Here is a 25529-nt window from a genome sequence, read left to right on the forward strand (position 1 = left end):
ATATGTAAATAAAATATTATATTCTTTTATAGTATTTGTAAATGAGATGCAATATGCAATTTTATATAAGTTTCTTTTTATTTCAACTTAAGGTATATGCTTTATTATATATTCCAGGTGCTTATCAACAAAATCTAGTTCTTTTAAATAAGGTATTGTTATATTGTTTTTGTAAAGACGTCTAATGTTTGAATTTGAATACCAGCACAACAGATGTTGCAGTTCTCATTATGCCCCATGAACAGATTCCCTCCCATGAATAGACGCAACACAAAAACCGAGTCTGTGATTTTCTACTACATGTGTATTTGTTTTTGTTTTGATTGTTCTTTATCGAAGGGTCACCTGTTTTCAAAATTATGATATCAATATTTATGTCCTGACCTCTGTTAAGATTTATATGTTTTAAATGGTATTTTATAAGGTTAACAGTTATTTGATAATAGCCAAAGGGAAGTAAGCAAGCTTAGAGCAATATTTGGTATGATTATTGCCCCTTTGTATTTTGACAAAATGTGCTGCAAATGAAGTTTTTTCTTTTATCAAGGGTATTTGGCTATTGACTTACCCAATATACCCTAGTAACCCTTTGATGATGAAATATGTGATACATGTTAAATAATGATCCACTTTATTCGCCTGATTTATTGTGTACAGTACTGTTTTGATATTAATATGTATACGAGTTAAAACTGCTTATTATTTCAGCCGACTCAGGGATGATTTCTTCCGGAATAATTGAAATTTTGGGAAGTTTTTACTATTGCTTTGAAAATAAGGATATATTTAATTTAATGAATTTAAGATGCTTTTTATTGTTTACTTTAAGTTAAGAAAAAACTGTATTGAATAACATACTGTTTAATCTTAAAACATGGATGAAATAAACTATTAACTGATTTTATTTGTTGTTTTTTATTTTCCCAGGAACATTTATGAGAACATTTTTCAAAAATTAATGAATATTTTGTTTTGTAAGAAATTAGACAGTTTAGTTTAAGGTACGTTGGTTTTGATACAAACAAAATTTAAGATATACTTCATATTAAACAGGTTGAAAAGCCCAGTGTCCCGGCGTCCTGATATTGGGTTATATCAGACTTGAATGATTACAAATATTTTAGTATATCTTTCAACAATAAGGCATTTCCATAGTAGATGCATAATGTTTATCTATCATTTTATAAATTAATACCTAAATTCATGTAATACAGAAGTGTGATGTCTAAGTATTTATTTCTAATTATCAAAGACGTAGTTCATGTTAGTCACGGCATATATCCACAATGCATGCGTGTGAAGAAAACGCAGAAATTTGTGCAAAAAGAAACACAGAATTGTACGCATCGGTGTTGCGAAATGAGAACCACTACTTTTATTCTATTTTTATTTCATAAATCACAATGAATGGAAATGACTAAGTATATACGGCTGCTAAGATATTAAATTTTAACTCCTTTACAAATATTTCTTTTTCAAACATTCGTGATCCAGAGTATTGAAAGCAATTTTGATACTCGTACTCACTGATTAGTAACCTCGAAAAAATAACGCATACAATATATATTCTGATAAAACTGAAATGAAGTAGATCACAAATATGACTGAGGTACTTTTCATGCGGTTAAGTCGATTTCTGATGAATATCGAGTTAACGCCATTTATCTGACGTCATTCTCGTGGTCTTCTAATTGAAAATCGGCGCAGGAAATTCTTGGAGTTTAGATAAATATATCAGAGACATAGATAATGTTATATATGTCTCTGAATATATGCATCATGTTCACCTTATGATAACTGGAGAAACTGAACGAACATCTCTTATATTGATTCATTATTTTTTTCTTTATTAGCTCACCAGAGCCGAAGGCTCAGGGTGAGCTATTAGTATCAAAGGGGATGCTCCGGCGTCCGTCGTCCGTCGTCATGCGTCAACAATCGTCTTTTTCTCTGAAACTACTGGGCAGATTTACTTCAAATTTGGTCTGTAGCATCCTTGTGACAGTCACACTTGAATTTGCTCATGTAATTCCAATTGGCCCCTTTTAGGGGTAATCAGAGCTAAAAATAGAAAAACTTTTAAACATCTTCTTCTACAAACTTTTAAACATCTTCTTCTACAGAACTAATGGATGGATGATCACCAAACTTTGTCTGTAGCATTCTTGGGTAGTGTTTTATCAAGTTTGCTCATATAAATTTGATTGGCCCCTTTTAGGGGTCTCTAGGGCTAAAAATAGAAAAACCTTTAAACATCTTCTTCTACCGAACTAAATGGATGGATGATCACCAAACTTGTTTGTAGCATTCTTGGGTAGTCTTTTATCAAATTTGCTCATATCAATTTCATCGGCACCTTTTAGGGGCCGCTATAGCTAAAAATAGAAATACCTTTAAATGTCTGTTTCTATAGAACTAATTGATGGATGATCACCAAACTTTGTTTTTAGCATTCTTAGGTAGTCTTTTTATCAAGTTTGCTCATATTAATTTGATTGGCCCCTTTTAGGAGTCTCTAGGGCTAAAAATAGAAAAACCTTTAGACATCTTCTTCTACAGAACTAATAGATGGATGATCACTAAACTTTGTCTGTAGCATTCTTGGGTAGTCTTTTATCAAGTTTGCTCATATTAATTTGATTGGCCCTTTTAGGGGCCACTATTAGCTAAAAATAGAAATACCTTTAAACTTCTGTTTCTATAGAACTACTAGATGGATGATCACCAAACTTTGTCTGTAGCATTCTTTGGTAGTCTTTAATCAACTTTGCTCATATTATTTTCATTGGCCCCTTTAAGGGATCTCTAATGCTAAAAATAGAAATACCTTTAAATGTCTTCTTCTACAGCACTAATTGGTGGATGATCACCAAACTTTGTCCGTAGCATTCTTAGGTAGTCTTTATTCAAGTTTGCTCATATTAATTTGATTGGCCCCTTTTAGGGGTCTCTAGGGCTAAAAATAGAAAAACCTTTAGACATCTTCTTCTTCAGAACTAATTGATGGATGATCACCAAACTTTGTCTGTAGCATTCTAAGGTAGTCTTTTATCAAGTTTGCTCATATTAATTTGATTGGCTCCTTTTAGGGGCTGCTATAGCTAAAAATAGAAATACATTTTAACGTCTGCTTCTGCAGAACTAATTGATGGATGATCACCAAACTTTGTCTGTAGCATTCTTAAGTAGTCCTTTATCAAGTGTGCTCATATTAATTTGATTGGTCCCTTTTAGGGGCCGCTATAGCAAAAAATAGAAATATCTTTAAACGTCTGCTTCTGCAGAACTAATTGATGGATGATCACCAAATTTTGTCTGTAGCATTCTTTGGTAGTCCTTTATCAAATTTACTCATATTTATTTGCTTAGACCCTTTTAGGGTCTCAAAAAGCTAAAAATAGAAAAACCTTTAGATATCTTCTTCTACAGAACTAATTGATGGATGATCACCAAACTTTGTCTGTAGCATTCTTAGGTAGTCTTTTGTCAAGTTTGCTCATTATTAATTTGATTGGCCCCTTATAGGGGCCTCTAGGGCTAAAAATAGAAATTTCTACTTCTACAGAACTAATTGATGGATGATCACCATACTTTGTCTGTAGCATTCTTAGGTAGTCTTTTATCAAGTGTGCTCATATTAATTTGATTGGTCCCTTTTAGGGGCCGCTATAGCTAAAAATATTGGGAGCAACTATAGCTAAAATGCCCTGGGCGATGGCATTTCTTCAAATTATAGTTTAATAATGAAAGGAAAATAACTCCTGTTGGAATTTTCCATATATGTGTACATGCAAACATGTGACCTCCCCAATTTGAGTGGGAGACACCTTCTTTCTCCTGTCAAATTTTTAAATATTTTTCTTAGAATAAGGGTTGTTTTAAAAAAAAATGAAGAAAGTCCCTTCTTTTTCATTTCAAAATTTCCTGTCAATTAAAAAATCTCCCTCTTTTTGAAGTAAATTCTCCCTCTTGAAAAAAGTTCACATGTACATCACCTGTTTGCTTTACAGAGATCTGAGGTCAATGTGCTTTGTACCCTAGAATTCAAATGGCCATTTCATCATTACATCATTCTAAGGTTCATTTGTAGGTCAATCTAGAGAATTTTCCTTAAGGCCTAAAAAAATGTTTCATTTGTTTCTGAAAATGTCAAAGACCTTCAAGGTCAAAAGTCCAAATTTTTGGACCACCACCACCATGCGTACCACCACCAGCATGCGGACCACCACTAGCATGCGGACCACCAGCAGCATGCAGACCAACACCAGCATGCTGACCACTCCCAACATGCAGAACACCGCCAACATGCAGACTACCGCCAGCATGCTGACCACCACCAGCATGCTGACCACCACCACCATGCAGACCACCGCTACCATGGGGACCACCGCTACTATGCGGACCACCACCAGCATGCGGATCATCACCACCATGCTAACTACCGCCACCATGTGAACCACCACCAACATGCAGACCACCACCAACATGCGGACCACTGCCAACATGCGGACCACCACCAGCATGCAGACCACCACCAGCATGCGGATCATCACCACCATGCGGACTACCGCCACCATGTGGACCACCACCAAACATGCGGACCACCACCAATATGCGGATCACTGCCAACATGCGGACCAGCACCAGCATGCGGACCTCTACCACCATGTGGAACCACCATCAATATGCGGACCACCACCAGCATGCGGACCACCACCACCATGCAGACCACCAACATGCGGACCACCACCAACATGCGGACCACAACCCCCATGTGGACCACCGCCAACATGCAGACCACCACCAACATGCGGACCACCACCAGCATGCTGACCACCACCAACATGCGGACCACCACCAATATGCGGATCACTGCCAACATGCGGACCAGCACCAGCATGCGGACCTCTACCACCATGCGGGCCACCACCAGCATGCGGAGCATCACCACCATGCGGACCACCACCATGTTGACCACGGCCACCATGCGGATCATCACCACCATGCGGACCACTGCCAACATGTTGACCACTGCCAACATGCGGACCACCACCACCATGTGGACCACCACTATCATGCGGACCGCAAACCGCCATGCGACCCACCACCAGCATATGGACCACCAACATAATGCAGACCACCACCACAATGCTGACCGTCGCTACCATGCGGACCACCACCACCATGCGGATCACCGCCGCCAACATGTGGACCATCATCAATATGCGGGCCACCACCAGCATGCGACCACCACCACCATGCAGACCACCACCATCATGCATACCACCATCAATATGCAGACCACCACCAGCATGTGGACCACCACCAACAGCGGTCCACCAACAACATGCGGACCACCACTACCATGCGGACCGCAACCGCCATGCGGCCCACCACCAGCATATGGACCACCAACATAATGCAGACCACCACCACAATGCTGACCATCGCTACCATGCGGACCACCACCACCATGCGGATCACCGCCGCCAACATGTGGACCATCATCAATATGCGGGCCACCACCAGCATGCGACCATCACCACCATGCAGACCACCACCATCATGCATACCACCATCAATATGCAGACCACCACCAGCATGTGGACCACCACCAACAGCCGACCACCACCAACATGCGGACCACCACTACCATGCGGACCGCAACCACAATGCTGACCACCGCCACCATGCGGACCATGACCACCATGCTGACCGCAACCGCCATGCGGCCCACCACCAGCATATGGACCACCATCATCATGCGTACCACCACCATGTCAACCACCACCACCATGGGGACTACAGCTGCCAACATGCGGACCACTATCAATATGCGGACCACCACCAGCATGCGGACCACCACCACCAGCGGACCACCACAAACATGTGGACCATTGCCGACATGCGGACTACCTCCAGCATGTGGACCACCACAAGTATGCGGACCACTACCACCATGCGGACCACCACCAACATGTGGACCACTGCCGACATGTGGACCACCACCAGCATGCGGACCACTACCACCATGTGGACCACCACCACCATGCGAACCACCTCCATGCCGGCCACCACCACCATGCGGACCCCCCCATGCGGACCGCCACCACCAACATGCGGACCGCCGCCAACATGCGGACTACACTGTGCGGACAAGTAAATTTAGATATTCAAAATATATAGACAAAACTGACAGATGGATTAAATTTATAAAAAGGAAACGTTAAGATTTGTTCAAACATTTCTTTGTTTGCTTAAAGAAAAAGTAAAGAGTCGAGCGTTGCCCCCACCTGGCGGTGGCTCTTGTTTAATCTTTGTGCTTTTTAAGTATCAGTTTCAATTATTTCTATTCAGAATCACATTTTACAAACTTGGTTATCACTTGTTGTAAGTAATTTTGCACTGTTTCATACAATGTATGTAAAGTTGTTTTCATGTTCACTGAATACATTTCATCAAAAACAACCTTTTGCTTTTTTCCTCTATGTAGTTAAGATACAATTTTTCTCATTTCTATTAGAGAGTAAGCTAATTAACCAGAAATGTTAACTTTCTGGTCAAGTTGACTAGTATACCTATGTTATCTTAAATAAATATTGACTGGTGGTGTCATCCTGACAAACAGTATACATGTATATCTAAATACTGAGATTATATAATTATCTAATTTTTTAGATAATTAGAAAAAAAGAAGAAAGATCCCAATTTTGAAAAACAGTCATAGGCAAATTTTATCACAAATTAATGGATGGATGATCACCAAACTTGGTTCCTATCATTTTTACTATAAAGTGTTTGGAAACCTTTAAACTAGAGAGGTGAGTTGAAGTTGACCTGGACTTCTCTTTCTACAAGTTTATTTGAAAAAAAATTTCTATAATCACTGAAAAACAGTTGTTTCTGGTGAGCGATTCAGGGCCATCATGGCCCTCTTGTTATAGAAAACTTTATGCCAATTTTTCCGCGTTTTCAAATTCCCCAGAATGCGTCTTTTCATGTTTCATTTTTCAATTTTCCGAAAAAGATGTCTCCTGACTCCTACCGGCGTAACCCTCCCACACTTTCATCAGTACGCAAGCACAGACACTTGGGGTGTGGTTCACAAAAGGCAGTTCAAATCCAAATTAAATGTATATTTGTCAATACCAGCACATGTGCTTATCATATATATCATATACGAGGGTTGTCCCAAAAGTCCGTGACAAATTTTATAGCCGGTTCATTTTTAACGCCAATAGAAAATAATTCACACATATAACTGTTAAGTTTATTATTTAACATTACAACAAATCATTTACAAAAAAATTTACCCTAGTTACTTAGAAATTTTCAGTATTAACGACATTGGTTTGAGTTGCCGGCGCACGTCAAATAATTTACATTTTGTTATGAATAGGCTGAAATTAATTACGTATATTTCAAAAATCTGATGATGTGTCTGCACAATGTCACGTTGACTTCCCCTGCTGCTATGTTTAAATCATCTCTGAAAAGTTTAGTTAAATAACTTAAGAAACGAAAAAGATACGAATAAATGAAGATATCTCATATAAAATAGGAAAGTTAAAATGGCGACGTTCGAAGAATTTGCGGCGCAGTGAACATGTCACTCAGGTTTCATGACTATTTCGAGATGACACATGTAACGATTTTCAACAAATATACCAATTATAACAGTTTAGCAACATTTCCTGAGCATTTGTGTACAAAAGGCATGAACGGAACCAGAGTTTTGCGCTACAAAAAGCGAAAATAAGGAAAACACGCATATTTCCTACAGCTAAAAGCAGGTGTAACGAGACCGGAAGTTCGCGTATAGCAAAAGTTAATGTATGCCATCCAAACATTCAACAGACATTAGCAACCACATGATTTAAGTCAGAAATTGACGATTTATGGGTACCATTATTGCGTTGAAAGCCATTGAGAGTATTTGAGAAAGGCGCCTTATATAGATTTAACGCCGTCTTTGACGTTGGACGTGCGCCGCGATTCAGTTAGTTGCCATGGTGTTTATGGCATATTTTTGTTGTTTGTTGATATTTATCTATGAAAATTTGTGAAAATGTTTAAATTATATGGGTTTATAACATATTAAAAAATAAATTCGTACCTGTTTTATGTAGCTTTTAAACAATCTTGTCACAGAATATTGGGACAACCCTCGTATATCATTAAAACATAAGTTGTTTTGAAAAAAACATACAAGATGAAAATGTTCGCTGGAAAAAATCCCGCACACCTACCCTCAAATCACCTCGTATTTTATTCCATATCCAATATTTTCACATAATCATTTCATCCATCGACACAGTAGATATTATTATCCACGGTGATGGTCAATTTTAAACTTCAGCATCAGTATAACCAACGCAACAGGTGAAAAAACATGAAAATTATCGCCGTTTTACTCTTTTTACAAATTTTTTCGACATATTCAAATTGGCTCCTAACTTTGCCGTATTTAAATGCGCCGCGCTTTGAAAAATAGAACCAACATATTACCGAAGGGCTCCGACTACAGCCAGACTGGTTCTCGCGCAGCGCATTTGAATACATTTCAAAAGCCTGGTACATTGATTTAGTCATCCCTTGCTATTTTTAGGCAAAAACAAAACCGTGCAGCATCTTAGCCAATCGCTAATCGGCCCTTTAAACTTCGGATAAGGACACCTTTTTTGCATTGTGTACACCGGTCTTACTGACGATATTTGAGAGACCTGTGTGTATACACTCTCGGATGATTATGAATAATCGCGTAGGTATTTAGAGTCTTTATACTTGAGGACCGAAAGTTTACATGAGTCACGAATACAATATTTCTTCCTGTTTTATGAAACGATTTAATCTTCTTTTCCAAAGTTCGCATAATTTTACTGACATTGTTTTGCATTGAATAGATTGTAAGTTTAAATTCAATGGAATGTGCATGTAACCATACGTTACGATACTCTCCCATAAATTATGGCATTATACTGTAGGAAAGTATGACTTATGAAATATATTATCTACATGCAAAATAATCAAACATGAAATCAAGGTGTAAACATGACTATCGGGTTTCTTTTGTGTGACAAGAAGGTATATTTTCCATTTATTTATATATGTACATGTATATTTCACAATAAACCAGAGTTAATATTAGATTACTTCCATTCCTGGTCTAGTTTGATTCAATAATTTTGATAATTTCAGCATAAATGTGCATGCTAGTAACAATTATTCGACACTGCTCAAATTTGTTGGCTTTATGTCATTTTGAAAGTAAATATTTTAATATCACTTTTTATTCATTTATTGTATTCGGAAGTATCAAATGATTCAGGTACATTGTATCATGTTATTTTTAATATCAATGCAACAAAATTGCTTGTTCTTTTCAGCTATTGTAATGCATAGTGAAACAGTTGTAAAATCTGACAAAATTAATTACGTATATGTAGTCTAGAGTTAGTTCATATTTTCAGACAAATGCTGTAATAGTGGCAACTATTAGACAGACCAATTATAACTTTTTATTATGTCTATTTTGAAAACTAACTTGTCAGATTCTTTTCTAGTTTTTACACCAATTATCAAATTCAAAAACCAATAACAGCCAGTAGTTATATACATGTATTTATAAAAAAAGTCTTGTTATGTTAACCTATATTTATGTCTTATTGATACTAATCATTAGTCTTCTTATGTCAAAAGAAAACAACATATAAATGACTTGTCCCAACATTGTGCATTCTTGGAAAATACAAATCCAAATATATCATCATCTATTTCACATTCACCAGTAATTAAATCTATGTGTGTCATGCGTGTTTTTTCAAAGTCTGAAATATTGATTTTATTCTCTTCTTTCCCAATTGTAAGTGGCATTTTCCAATCTTCATTTCTGAATACATTTTGCACTTTCCCATCAGTTGCCATGGTTACAATGCAGCTTGCCTTTCTGTCAGAGGCACAAATCAGTTGCTTTTCAGTATCGAAATATATATAAGCTGGTTGTTGGAACAACTGCTCACCTGCTTGATCTTTTATATAACATTGGATTATTGTTCCTGTTTTATTTAGAATTAAAACTTGTGCAGGTTTACTGCATGCCACATACAGCTTGTCCTCTGCAAAGTGTATTCCCTCACATCTAGCACCAACATTTATTTTCTCTCCAACTGTTATGTTTTCATCTTCAACAGACATGATTTTGATTTTATTTACATTTGGCAATGTTAATGCAAACTTGTTTTCCTCAATAGATGCAATATCCCATGGACATGATGTTAATTCTTTCTCTGTTACCAATGTATGTTCATCTACTGTATACAGCCTTACACGATTGTAAATTGTATCTAGTATAATTACATTTTCATTTGATATTTGGCATCCTCTTGGCATTCCATATTCAGGATAGTTTCCATAGAAACTCTTCATATCCTCTTCTGACTCTTCTTTCTTTTGTACACACAATTCACCAAGAGCATCAACATTTTTCAGCGCACTGTTCAGAAACTTGTTTGGAATAAAACAATATTTGTCCACTTTGTTTTCTTTTTGTATATCTGCCACTTTTTGTTCAAGAAAGTTCAGTTTTTCTTGATTTTTCTTTAATGCAATGAATAGCTGTTTGCTTTGTTTTGTTTCCTCTAGTATTTGAAAATCTTCTTTCAGGTTATCTAGAACAGTTTTTGAATCATTGGCTGAATTTTCGACTTCTTTCAGTTTTCTAACTTCATTGTTCTCTTTTTCCTCAGCTTCTTTTGCAAGTTCCTGCTTCTGCAACTCAAACTGGATGTTTATTTTCTGCTGTAATTTATTGATTTCAGTTAGAGCCGTTTCTCTGCAAGATCTACATATTGCTATGTTTTCTCTTGCAGTTTTAATCTGATCCTCTAGGTTGGTCTTGGTTGTCTCCATTCTTGTACAAAAATCTTTATATGCAGGTGATAGTTCCACATCCTTAGCTATATCTGTGAGGGTGCAGATTTCAAGGCATGGTTTGTGGTGTATGATCATACAAGAGTTGCAGCCAACTGTCCCGTGTGTTTTACAGTAATATTTAATCATCTCCTCCTCATGATGTGAACAGGTTTCAGAGAGACTTTCATCAACCTTTCTCTTTGGCATTTCTGACTTCCCTAGCAATTTGTGATGTTTCATCGGTTTAGGAAGGCAGTGATACCTGAAGCATTGATCACAAAGGTAATGCTGACATTCCACACAGAATCCTTCTGCTTCCTTTTTATCTCCATCTTGGTAACAAGGGTCACAAAATAAAAAGGCACTTGTTACTTCATTGTTTGGTTGATTTGTAAAGTCTGTAAGTTTCCCAGGTACACTGTCAGCCATCTTGTTTATGTAAACTCTGTCTTAAATATGTTTTAAGTTTTTTTTTCCATTTAAACTTCACTTTTATTTGAAATAGAATCTGTCACATTTTATTATCCACTTTTATTTCCTGTTTCCTGAGCTGACTATTTTGAAATCGTAATCATGTTGAAATACTTTACAAATACATATACGTCCGATTTACTTGAAATGGACGTATTTACATACAAATAATCAGGATAGTGACAGATTAAATCCGTTTGTAATATTTAAGAAACTTGAAAGAAAACTCGATTATATGTCCTCAATTTACTGTCACAAATGTCGGTCGGATATACACACTTGATCATTGTAGTCTACTTGATTGTGTTTAACAAGAATACTTGACACAATCGAGTAAATATGGGAACCCAGGCATTGCAATAATTAGCGCTTATAAAATTGTCAGTTTGCTCTTAATAATCTAAAAAAAAGTCTTTGATATTAATGTCGTAAGTACACAAAATTATAAAATATATGATCGCTAAAACAGATGAATTGTACTTTTTTGTCGTTTTTAAATGATCCCGTTTAAATGAATTTTAATCTGTATTTGTGCGAATGCTATTCCATAAACATTAAAGACGCCACCGACTTTTACTAGATCTACACATACTCGTGTTATTTACTCAGATTAATTATTTTGTATGCATGTAAATTTACACAGTTGCTTTGACGTTCACAGACACTTGGGTGTGGAGCTTAAAACGCCTTTAAAATCCAAATAAAATGTATATTTGTCAATCCAAGCACATGTACTGATCATGTATATTAAAAAAACTTAATATAAGCCGTTTTGAAAAAAAATCATATTTCAACGTCCATAATAATACACGTATGACATTAGACTTTAATTAATTCATAACATTGAATGTGACCCACTTTTGCATTGAGGAAATGTCTACCTTTTCTAACATTGGATCTCCGAATTCAGATCAGTCTAAGAGATCTTGTTTATAAAATTGCACACCTTTACATTGGTGGGATGTGTATAATTTTGCACAAAGTATTATCTAGTAATAAAATATGAAATGTTTACTAGTCTTAAATTGCATTAAAGATCATGCATGATATTGTGGCGATATTGATTATCCTTTACAAATTTTAAGGTATGATCAGTAAAAGGTATTTGCTAAGTGCATTATTAATCATAAAACGAGACCAATTCAGTGTCACGAAGGCTGGTTTTTTAATGGCACAAACGCTCTGTAGACGGTAGGTAGACGATGACAACCGGTCAGGCAGACCTCCGTCCGTAATGCCGGGGCATGTGACGAGGGTTGTTAAATATATTCGTTCACTGGTGAATGTGTTACATGTACGTTGCATATGAACAATAAAAACTACAAATTACTTTGCATCAATCATTCCTATATTGATAGTAAAACAAATTATGACATAAAAAGCAAATGCCACTTTACAAGCAACAGTAAATAAATACAATTACAGTAATGAACTAACCCATTTTTTTGTCGTGCGCCGGTATAACGTTACTAAGGTAACTCAATGACAATTCTTTTTCACGATACGCCGGTTACACGGCTTTTTCTTTTGTTTTCCTATTTGAGACAGATTGCCCTTCATGTGATATATAATAAATGTTTTTTATTAATGACTCTCAGAACAATAACTGCAGTGCACGAATTTTTTGGACAACCCTCGTACTGTAGGCAACTGCAAAAATGTATTATGCAAGGCATTTATTGACTTTATAGGATACTTAAACTTCTCAGAATCTAGAATGCACAGTGCTAAGATAATTTGTATGTAGTATATCATTGTTGATCACCTACAAAAGTGATACAATATGATAAACAAGATCAACAAGAAAAGGCGGCGTTCAATGAACGCAACCCCCACCCGACCCAGCAACAAGAGCCAGTGGCAAGGAGCCCAGGAGGACCCCAAAACAAAAACAGGACAGGGCACAAGGGCATGGGCAGGCTAACCACTAAAATCATAAATAATTAGTTACTGATAAGGAACTAAAAGAAAACAAATAAATGATTGAAAAATAGGCCCATAAAGTCAAAGGGCACAGGGGAAGGGGACAGGAGATCCGGGGAAGGGAGGAGATAAATAAAATAAATAAAAACTAGGGGCAAAGGGGAAGATACTTACCGTAGACGAGAAAACAACAAGGGACACAAGTGTCACCAAAACAGTATGAAACAACATAGACATACATCTGAGGAACACAGAGGGGCGCCGCCTTGGAACGGTCAGCAGCATAAATACTGCTGGGGAGTTTAAACCGGTTAATGGTGCACCAAACCTCGCTCTTAGCCCCACTATGTTCCTATAAACGAGACAGTGTAAATAAAATGAATCCCCGCCAAGTGAAATTCTAACAGTTGTTATGGTTACAAAAGGTTAAATAAGTAAAACACCAAAATGATCATGTAGAAACATATAAAAGTAAACCCAATGACCATAACAAAAGTACTCAATGTCTTAAAGGAAGACAGAGCAACAAGAAAATCACCTACAAGGGCCCGACGAAGCAAGACAGAAGACAAACATTAAGGCAATTCAGTCCCAAAGGGCTTTAAGAACTGTCCATCATAGAGTCTCCCACTTGGTCCGTCAGATGTAATCAAAAGAGGAAAGCGTAGCGTCCAACTGTAAATGGGCTGAACACTAAGCATGCGGTATGTCTTAAAATTGTAGGGTCATAACCCCTTTTAATAAAACGTTTAATAATTTTAGTAAAAACAACAGAAAAATTACAATGACCCAAGATCTTACGAAGTTTGTAAACAACATCCCCGTAAAAATCAGGCTGGCTTATCCCTTGTCGCAGAAGTGCTTTTAGATCACTATTGAATTTTGAAATTAAATCAAAGTTACGATTGTAAAATTTTGTAAAATATTTACGTAATTTATAATAGCGGTAGCCCTGTTTGAGCAGCTTACCGGTAATGAATATATTTCGCTCGTTAAAATCCATTACGTTGCTACAAGCCCTAGCAAATCTAATTAACTGAGATATATAAACCCCGTAAAATGTTGCATGCGGTACGTCTCAATCCAAATGCGGATAATTTACTATACCAAAATCAAAGTCATCTCTTTTATCATAGATTTTCGTGTGAATAGAATTGTTTTTAATAGTTATATGAAGATCCAAAAATGATGTAGTTAAATTTCAAGAATTCGTTTATTAAGTTGTAGCTCAGTAGGATAAATATTAGACACCATTGATCAAAATAAGAATTATCTAAATTAAAAATGTCATCAAGGTATCTGGAAGTGTTATTAAATGCTGATATAACATCTTGTTGTGTATTTTCAGAGAGACTCAACATAAAATCTCTTTCATAGCAATACAAAAACAAATCGGCGACCAGGGGTGCACAATTAGTACCCATAGGAATTCCAATGAATTGTTTGAATAGGGTATTACCAAACCTGACATGACTATTGTCTAAAAGAAAAGAGAGTGCTCTACAAACTTCGTCACAGGTCCACATAGTATACTGTTTTACAATACAGTTTGTAAAGAAGGCTTTTTGAGAGTTACATGCAAGAAACGTAACTTTTTCCCGTGCAAAGGTTTTCTGAATAAGGGAAATTAGTTTATCATTAATCAAATTATGTGGCAGTGTAGTATAAAGGGTAAAAAATCGTATGTACTGACAGTTGAAGCTTGATAGTTCTTAATTTTCAATTTATCCAGAATTTCACGGACCAAAATAGATGTTTGTCGGTATTTTCGTACACTTTATCACAGTATCTAATTACATGTGTTTTAATGGCAGTCAAACAAGATGTCAATAAAATAGAAAGTTTACTTGTTGTGCTAGATGTAGAATTAGCACTGAATCTGGCTTTGTAAGGTTTTTTTATGTAATCTAGGAATCCAATACATAATAGGAAGTTTTAGTTCTTTTTCATCTATTCGGACTTTGAGACTGGAAATATTAGTGACATGATTGTTAACAATGTCTTTTTCAAAAAAATGCTCCTTTGTCAAAATATACCTCTGCTCTTTTGGTCACTTTTTTGCTGCAAAGACTTTACATTGTGTAGAGAAATGCAATGTGATATTCTTGTTGCAACTGCGTAAATTGGATAGATTTTCCGCATGTTGTAACCATATGACCAACTTTTAGAAACCTTCAGCTTAAATCTAAGTTTCGACTACTTGTATGAGAAAATTAAATTAGACCTTAATTAAACTGGAATGTGACCTCTGCATAGAGGAAATGTCTCCCTTTTCTGGCATTGGATGGCACATGCCAGAACAATCAAAAAAAGATCTTGTTTATAATATTGCACACCTTAACATTCGTGGGATGTGCATAATTGTGCACAATGTATTATCTAGCAATAACATTTATAATGTTGACAAAGCATCAAATTGCATAAACTATTTACACGGTTATATTGATTAAATTTTGTAAGCTTTAAATTATGATTAGCAAATAGTATTAGTATTAGTACTTAATTTATCGTACTTGTTTGTCATCAGTGTTGAACATAAAACGGGAACACTTCAGTCATGGGTAAGATAGTACCAGTGAGGCAAATTTATAAATTTATACATTAATCCACTAAATGCTGTACAAACTGTACAAATGACATATCGTCATCTTAGTGAAATAACTGGTTTAGTCCTATTAAATTTAGAAGGATTTAACCCATTCCCAATATTGCACTAAAGAGACGATATAGGCAAATACAAAAAATTTACTATGCAAGGCATGTTAATACAGTCATGCATGTACAAGGTTTTATTTCTAACCAACATAAAGTCTTCTCTAAGTGTTAAAATTTGTCATAAAATATAATATTATATAATTTGTGATAATATGAAAATAACCTATACCTAACAAGGGTTATGACACCTAAAGCCTAGGACAGAGTAAACAACACTAAAATAGGATGATTGCCTTTGCATTGTTTTAGTATTGTTTACACATCAATACAAAATATTTTAAGCCGTCTGGTAAGCTCAATAGGAATGTGAATCGGGAGACCCGGGTTCAATTCCCGGACGGCGTAGGTCACTTTCGTTGTGATTGATCATGGAATCCTTTCTACAGTCATTCGCACTGTACCTCTGCTCTGACATGTACAGATGTTTCAGTTCCTTGCAAAAAATGAAGGCAACTAGTACTGGTAAACTGCTTAAAAAATCTAAAAACAAAGTGATCCCTCGGAAGAATTAATCACAACAAAATTACAAGAGAATTGCAGCCTCTGTTTGATTGAGTCTGTACATGAGGGATAATGAATACGTGCAACATCCCTCACGCCCCCTAGCACTGGCTTGAGCGGTACTCAATTCTCAACACTTAATAGTGCTGGCATCAATGATCCCGAAGGACCAGAAAAATATAACAACACTGAAGTGAAGTACGGGGCAACTTTTCACAGCTGCCACACAGCACTTGACACCTGTTGTTGTGAAGTATAAAAATCTGGAAACAAAGTGATCCCTCGGAAGCATTAATCACAACAAAATTACAAGAGATTTGCAGACTCGGTTTGATTGAGTCTGTACATGAGGGATAATGAATACGTGCAACATCCTTCACGCCCCATAGTACCGGCTTAAAGGGTACTCAATTCTCAACACTTAATAGTGCTGATATCAATGATCCCGAAGGACCAGAAAAATATAACAACACTGAAGTGAAGTACGGGGCAACTTTTTATAGCTGCCACACAGCACTTGACACCTGCTTTTGTGAAGTATAAAAATCTGGAAACAAAGTGAAAAAATTGTCTAAGACTTACAACAGTTAAAGGATTGGGTGAGTGGGCAATACGATCTGTACAATACAATGTGAAGTCGTCAGGTGGCTTTCAATAACATATACATTTGACATATACACTTCACGAAATTGATGGAGGGTCCGTGGCCCAGTGGATAAGGTTGACCTCAAACCATCATTTTTTTTGTTCAGTGGATGAAAATACTGCGAGTTCTAATTATAAGTATCTAGTTCTTATAATTATCGGGAAAAAAATTACATGTTGCTCAACAGGATTCAAGGATAAAAGTCAAATCAGTGAAGAAAAATACAGTTTTCATTCATGGCTACTAAAAATGAAATTAATAGCAATTTATATATCGAATTCACTGGAAATAAACAAATAATAATGGACATTTAACATGATAATGTTTAAAAAAGAATCTGCAGTTGTTGACCCATAGGGAATGATTCATGTACCAATAGGCGATGTCACATGCTTAACATTTAAGTTCTAGGCCTTGTACAGCAGATTTGTTTGCTTCGGATTGAAAACTTGAGAGAATACTGTATTTGGACAGCATGTCAATTCTTCCAATACATCTCATAGCATCCTATTATATTTTTCCCATCAATAATTAAACATATAAGATGTTGATTATGTAACTTGATATGTAGAAATCCCATGTGCAGTATATGAATTATGATGATATTGGGGTTATTAGGTTAAAGGTTAAGGTAACAATGACTCTTTGTGTATATAAAGTCCTTGCCCAAACAATATATTTGGAATGAGCCATGGTTAGATACACTATTTATGGTCAGCAGATGTTCCCTTTTGATTTTGAGATAATTAGGTCAAAGGTCAAGGTCTCAGTAACACGTTTTGGAAATATTTTCTGCGTTTTATGCATAATGATTGCAATACATGTCCGATCAGTAACTTGAGAAAGAAGCAGCGTGAGTTTAATAAACTGGACAGAGACATTATCCATGACCAGTTAATGACTATTATCGAATATTAGGTCATGAGGTCTAAGTTCAAGGTCACGGTAAGACATTTTAGAAAACACTTTTCTGCATAATGATGCAATCCATGTCCAAATTGTAACTTAGGAATTAGCCTTAGTTTGATAAACTGGACAGACCAGTAGATGACCAACTGGCCAAAAATGTCACAAAATTTAATGAAAAACAAGAAATTTTGAACATTTTTTGTCTATGTAAAGTAGAGGCCTGTGCATCTTATTTTTGACAATTGCTTTTTGTGTCGCCTGCTACAGAGTACCAGCTACATAGAAGGATAACTTCTCCGTGGTCTGTGTGTCTGTTTGTCAGAGCTACATTTAGCATTTGGATACTTGGGATGCTACATGAACAATAGGTAACCGTATTTTTCTTTGATGCCATTCATTCCGTAAGCTTTTCAGAGATTTTATTCCTTTATGTGTCTATGAAGAACAATAGAGAGAACATTGGAGTGGCCACATAAGTATGAATTGGCTATAATCAGGCAACACATGATCGCTGATCGCTCTTTATATAGTTTTTCCCATTTTTTTACTTCACTGCTTTTGTTTGTTTTAGTAAATGGACACAATTAAAATGAAATCTTTCAATACTATCAATTGTTCAATGTTATGGAGCCTTCACAGATAAGTGCATAACGGTGCAGACATTTACTTCAAATCACTTTCCTCTTATCGTTGAGGTTTTAAATCCGGCCTGGGACTTTAACTGTTGATTAATACTTGCGATGAAGATGTCCAGCAAGCTAAATGTTGTTGGTTATTCTGAGGTTTTCCTCCACCAAAGAAGCTGGAAAATAATGGTGTGACCTTTATACATTGGTGTGACTTGAAAGCAAACAATACAAACAAACATACCTGTAAAAAGTTGTCTTTTTATTTGAGCAGAGACAATTTTTTCTGATTTGTGTTTGTTTGTTTTGGGTTTTACGTCACATCGACACAGTATAGGTCATACGGCGACGTTCCAGCTTTACTGTTGGAGGAAGACCTCAGGTGCCCTTCCGTGCATTATTTCACTCTCTAATGTGTTGCTGATTTTTGATTGCCACTAAAAATATAAAGGGCTGTGAAGAGCTATGTGTTATGGAATCTTATAATAGAATGTAAAAATGGTAAATTTATGTTGTGTCCATATGTTGTTTCCATATGTTGATTCCATATATTGTTTCCATATTATCCAGAGTTGTATTATAGAATGTTTCTATTATATAACACAGATGAAAACTGTACTGTAAGAGAATCAAATGTACGGGGACAAAATATTATACTGCTATCTTAAATAGCATTTTAATTATTTTGCTCCATTCGCTAATAAGGAAATATACCAACATATTGCTTTCTTACGGGTATATTGAAACTTTTCTTTTTTTCAAAACTCTAACAACACATGTAAACTGCAGGCAGTAGATATAAAGCTTTAAACATTTTAAAACCCTTGTTAATTTTGACACACCTCAATTTCTTTTCTTTTTAAGTGTCAATGTTATTTCTGTGTTGATTGTTCAGACTATTTATGAAAATGTCATGATTTACAAAGTTATTAAAGAATTAGTTAAATAAATTTATACATCAAAATCTTCTACATGTGGTTTAGAGCTGCACTGAGATGGTAATGCCAATATGTGCAGATGGTAAACAAGATATGTTTGAGCCAAGTCCCTGGAACTTTACACAGTTTAGTGAGCAATGTCATAAAAGATGGAAAACATATCCCAGAGAAAACTGGATAGTTTCTGAGTACTGGGGTAAAAGTTTAGAAACAGCAAGTAATATTATATTTAGGTATGTTTATTTTATTTCTTACCAAGTTTTAAATTTGAGAACATGCAACTATTACAGGTCTTGCTTGTGTTAAGAGTCATTTAAAGGCATTTCCTGTAGGTTCTTTATTTTTACAGAGGCAAAGAAGGAAATTTGAACTAGTGAACAGAATTACATAAAAAATTGCATAAAAAGTGAATAATGATGTGAACATATTTATGAAATAAAATGGGGAACACCATCCTTCTAATTAGTTATCTGCCCCAGAAAATGAGTTTTTGCTTTTTTTCAAGAGCAGATCACTCAAAAACCAAGCATGCTGATGTCTTATTACAAATAATTCTTTGATATTTTATTTTCAGTGATTAAAGTTCTATATATGATTTTTTTCTGTATAGGTTGCTCTAACTTGTTATCAAAGAAAATATAATAATTTTGAACTTGATAGATAATGTCATAACGTCAAATGTTAATGCTGTGGATCATTTTAATTTACTTACTGATGTAACAAATGTTATTTCATAAAGCATAAAAATCATGGATCTTATCTTTCATTTTATTTTTAAAATATTTTGAGTTCAAACTGACCATGGTTACATCTATTTGACTCTAAGGCAGTGTAAAGAGACATGTAACTCATTAGCTCTTTCAAGTTTGTTTTAGCTATTAACCTGCATTAACCGAAAGTGATTAACCGTTGCCACCAGTACAGAGCTAGACCAGCCTGCACATCTGTGCAGTTTGATCAGGCTCTATACTGTTGGCAGCTCAATTTTTGCATTTTACAATAATCCATTACAATAATAGGCTCTATACAGTTTGTAGTTAAATTAAAATCCCATAATCTTTAAATGAACAGTTCCAAATTCAAAACAGGATAGGTCTATTCCATAAATTCAGCAGAAGAAACGGTAAAGCAGGTAAAAATGGTAGAAAAAGACATACAAATTAATATAATATATTTATAATGTAATCAGCTGTGTAATATCTAAAGGGGCCGGCTGTAGATACAATGATATTACAGATAAGAATTGTCAAAGAATACAAACTATAACATGATATTATAACATGATATGATGTCATTTCAGTAATGGAGCTCTTGACCCCTGGTCATCTGGTGGCGTAACCACAAGTCCATCTTCTTCCATTGTGCCATTGTTGATAGAGTCTGGTGCGCACCATCTAGATTTACGAGCAGCCAATCCTCTTGACCCACCCTCTGTTTTAGATGCTCGACAGTCAGAAAAAAATCTGCTAAAGATGTGGTTAGGTCAAGTGCAAGATGATAAGTCTGGACAAGGGGGTGGTGTATATAATGTATATGCCACTGATAAATACACCATTCCGTAAACAGTTTCTATTATATTATCTCCACACAACATCTCTACGGGTGTTCTAGTTATGTCTGTTATTTGTTTATTATTTCATGTAATACTGTTATTCTACCTGAAATGCATTGTATAATTAACTTTATTTCCAACTTCTTATATAATTACTAATTAGTGAAGTATTTTCTATATTTAAAAAATTAAGAGCTGGAGGTAAAAATGTAAGCATTTATATTCTCTAATAAATGCCCCTCACCCCTACCCTTTTAGAGATAGGAAAGAAAACCGTTCAATAGCAGTATATTAAAAAGATCAGGGAAATCAAAACAAAGGTTAATACTGCATCTTTGCATTATATATAACCCAGTGGTAAACAACACAAAAACAGTAGATTCTTTTAATTTTGACCCTTTTTGTACTTTAATTATAGCCCATTTTTTGGAAAATATAATGCCCCTGAGGGTATTTATTAGAGTATACATGTATAGTAAAAGACAACAATTTATAAGACTGGTGATGTTTAATAAGACAAATCAGTACATATACATTACATGTATTTAATTGGCATTATTTAATTGATTTTACTTTATTTACAATGTTTTACCTTCTGGTGTCAAACTATATGTTTTGGATTGCTGTTACATCAATTAGGAAAATGCAACATTGGCAAACTTTGTTGTTGCATATTCCTTCCAGTAGTGCTAAAAGTTTAACAGGATTTTTTTTAAATATAAATACCATAAATTATATCTTTTCCATTTTAGCAGATATCACTAGATATTTGTTTTTCTCTTTCTTATTATAAAGAAATATGTAAATAAAATCTTATATTCTTTTATAGTATTTGTAAATGAGATTCAATATGCAATTTTGTACAAGTTTCTTTTTATTTCAACTTAATACTTCAGCTTTATTATACATGTATATTCCAGGTGCTTATTTACTAAATCTAGTTCCTCTAAATAAGGAATTGTTATATTGTTTTTGTAAAGACGTCTAATGTTTGAATTTGAATACCAGCACAACAGATGTTGCAGTTCTTATTATGCCCCATGAACAGACTCCCTCCCATGAATAGACTCAACACAAAAACCGAGTCTGAGATTTTCTACTACATTTGTATTTTTTTTTTATTGTTCTTTATCGAAGGGTCACCTGTTTTCAAAATTATGATATCAATATTTATGTCCTGACCTCTGTTAAGATTTATATGTTTTAAATGGTATCTTATAAGGTTAACAGTTATTTGATAAGAATCAAAGGGAAGTTAGCAAGCTTAGAGCAATATTTGTTATGATTATTGTCCCTGGTGTATTTTGATAAAATGTGCTGCAAATGAAGAGCAAAACTCGTTCTTTTCTTTTATCAAGGGTATTTGGCTATTGATTTACCCAATATACCGTAATTACCCTTTGATCATTAAATATATAATACATGTTAAATAATAAGCCACTTTATTCGTCAGTAAATATGCCTGATATAGTGTGTACAGTACTGGTTTTTATATTAATATGTATACGAGTTAATTACCAATATCTTGGCATATATTGCGAATTTTATGTCAAAGTTCCTTTCGGGGGCGTAAGTCACTTTTCAGTAACAGCTCTTGTTATACAACTTAATGAAAGTCCACAAATTTAAGAACCCACGAATATGCCGGTTTTAATAAAGCCACAAATTTTCATGCCCTTGAATATAAGTGAATTCACAGTAGAAGTCATTTTTTATTTATTATACCTTTATGACATACATAAATTTCATGTACATTCATTTCACAACGTTATATAATATAATCACATAAACCACGGCGCAGGAGTGTAATAAAGTCATTTAATAAAAACGATATTACACTAGTGTAGTAACACTTTGACGTGACGTCATTTGCGCTTTATAGAAACATAGCGTTAAAGCGCGCTAATGTTTGCGTTACACTACGAGCGCGTCATTTAAAAAATACTCATTTTAACAGTTCACTGTTTTTCATTTTATATATGTGATAAAAAGAATATTATATTCGTGTAGATTCAATACTAAATTTATTGAACTCGTTGAATAAAACAATATTATGCTCGCCAGAGGCTCGCATAATATGATTTTATTCAACTCGTTCAATAAATTTAGTATTGAATTACACTCTATCAACATCCTCTATATATCAAACCGTATCATAATTTGTTTTTGGTGAATGTTATCTCTAGCTTAATTTTTACTTATGTCATAGTTTTTTTTTTAATATTTCATAAAAGGAAAAGAGTAGAAAAGTCCAAGTAATAAATAAGAGGGAGAAAGTATTAGTTTTTTTTAAAATCTTTCCTAAATGAAAACAGAAAAAAATGAGGGAAGGTGTGAAAAAGAGAGATCATACCCCGGTATTGTAAAACGCATGTTTAAAGATTGTCATTAAACTTTAATAAAAGTTAATGTTTATAATGTTTGTGGTGAAGAGTACGTATTATAATTTTAAAAAGGACCATTTCTTATGATGGTATTCAACCTTATTTTGAATAATTGCATTTTCTTTTCCAATAGTAATTCTAAGTTTTAGATATGACAGGAAATGTTTGAAAGAAGGTGACTTTTCGCCACATCAGCGTCGTTTGTGCCGTGTGGAGGCTGTAAAAAGTCGCCCCGTACATTCAATCAGAGATGTTATATTTCCGATCCTTAAAGATCGTTCAGCACGACATTATTGTTGTGCTTGTGGTATTTTTAGTTTTAACTTTTCGGCATTTTCTAGTTGGGTGGTTCCAATATTCCTACTTGAATAATGTTGAATCACCCTTAGGATATGTTGCCTGCTTTTAAACTTTGTCTTTTGACGTCTTATCTGTGATATGCAGGCTTCATAACCTCTGATCCCCTTTCAAAATTCCATTTTATTTAGTTCCGCCCATTGTTTTCTCGTTTAGGGCACACGCTTTTTATTACTTGGGGACCATACGCCGCTTTTCATGGAATGGCACGGAAGTGTCACGTTGAAGGTTCCATGATAACCGCCGTATGAACACATCTGCGGATGTTTCTAAATTCAAAATTTTACCATTTCATGTTTAAATGTTGAATTCTGCTTAAGCCGGTGCTAGGGGGCGTGGACGGTAGTTTGCACTTTACAGTACCGTCCATGAAAAGGCTCAATCAAACCGAGCCTGCAACATTTTCAATCATGATGTGTTGGACTTTCTTTAGGGATTCTTATTTTCTCTATTTTGTCTATTTTTCTGTTGAAAAATATAAGATTTCTTTAGATAAATAATGAAATTTATTACATCACTTTTCCAACTGTTTTGCAAAATACCAAAACTTATGATTTTTAAACTGAAAAGAATAGGTAACCCGTTTATATTTAAAAAGTTTCCTAGCCTCATTCCACATAATTTGAACATGATGACATTCCCAGAATAGATGTTCCATACTTACAGGCTGCATATTACAAAAATCACACAAATTTGTACTTGATAATTCCATGTTTAATACATATTTATTCGTTGGAATTATTCGCGAAAAGTTCTTATTTTGGTATCAATAGTAGCTTTAAAAATTTGGCTATATACTGATTTCCATTTATATCATGATTTTCGCTTTTGGTTTGCTTAGTATATAGTAAATTATTTGGTGATTTACTATCTCTGATCTCATTAACTAATGTCTTTTACGGAGTATACAATATATTATACAATATATACAATATATTTCATCTTTAAGGTTTTGTTTTATATTAGGATTTATGCTTGTGATGATTTGGTAGAACTTTAGATATGCATTATTTCCAAAATTATATAATTCTTTAAAATGCTCAAAAGAGTAGAAGTCTTTTTTTCTGTAGTCAAAAATATGTTTTATATATTTGATACCAATCTTTTATATAAAAAAGGTAACTTCCATTCCTTATATTAGAATTATTCCATATTACTTGCTTTCCAGCTGTTTCATTTAATTTGTCGTTTTTGATGCTATGCCATGCAATAAGTATATTTTTAAGAAAAGTATTGTGCTTACAAACATTTTTGATATCTTGATAATTTATTTCACTTTCACACAGTAGAAGTTCTTACCAAATAAGAGGGGGACAACTATTATGAAATGAAAAAAAAAACACACGTTTTCACTGTATTGTTTTTCCTGGAAACTTTGAAATGCTGATTATACAATGTAAGATCTTTAGTCCAGTCGTAATAATGTATGCAGTAAGGGGGTTGCTGGTTATACTCTTGAAACTTATTTTCAAAGGGAGTTGTATGGGTCATAGTCCATCAAACACGGTAGTTTCATTATCAAAACTTATCAGTCAAATAACATGGCACTAGCACATGAAAAATATGCGAAGAAATCTAATTTCTTGGTATGAAAGA

The 25529-nt window shown here is 34.9% G+C and overlaps 4 protein-coding genes across 4 annotated transcripts; 2 read left to right on the forward strand and 2 right to left on the reverse strand.

Annotated features, from left to right (window-relative positions):
• Positions 1-4205: 4205 nt before the first annotated feature.
• On the reverse strand, positions 4206-5096 carry LOC132759455 (uncharacterized; the record flags this gene model as incomplete). Its single annotated transcript, XM_060751219.1, has 2 exons — positions 4845-5096; positions 4206-4434 (listed from the first exon to the last, which is right to left on the reverse strand). Coding segments are annotated over exons 1-2 (481 nt in total), but the record flags the coding sequence as incomplete, so codon positions are not given.
• Positions 5097-5690: 594 nt separating this feature from the next.
• Positions 5691-6552, forward strand: LOC132759459 (uncharacterized). Its single transcript, XM_060751222.1, has 2 exons — positions 5691-6159; positions 6524-6552. The coding sequence occupies exons 1-2, from the start codon at positions 5691-5693 to the stop codon at positions 6550-6552; spliced, it is 498 nt and encodes a 165-aa protein (XP_060607205.1).
• Positions 6553-8801: 2249 nt separating this feature from the next.
• Positions 8802-11687, reverse strand: LOC132759456 (uncharacterized). The gene has a single exon (XM_060751220.1). It carries the CDS (start codon positions 11338-11340, stop codon positions 9688-9690), a length of 1653 nt encoding a protein of 550 aa, XP_060607203.1. The 5' UTR covers positions 11341-11687; the 3' UTR covers positions 8802-9687.
• On the forward strand, positions 9037-21805 carry LOC132759458 (lysosomal Pro-X carboxypeptidase-like). The gene is made up of 3 exons (XM_060751221.1): positions 9037-9084; positions 19686-19873; positions 20941-21805. The coding sequence occupies exons 1-3, from the start codon at positions 9052-9054 to the stop codon at positions 21200-21202; spliced, it is 483 nt and encodes a 160-aa protein (XP_060607204.1). The 5' UTR covers positions 9037-9051; the 3' UTR covers positions 21203-21805.
• The last annotated feature ends 3724 nt before the right edge of the window (positions 21806-25529 follow it).

This window comes from Ruditapes philippinarum, unplaced genomic scaffold (assembly GCF_026571515.1).
Source record: "Ruditapes philippinarum isolate M1 unplaced genomic scaffold, ASM2657151v2 ctg9443_1_1_1_1, whole genome shotgun sequence".
Taxonomy (NCBI): Eukaryota; Metazoa; Mollusca; class Bivalvia; order Venerida; family Veneridae; genus Ruditapes; species Ruditapes philippinarum.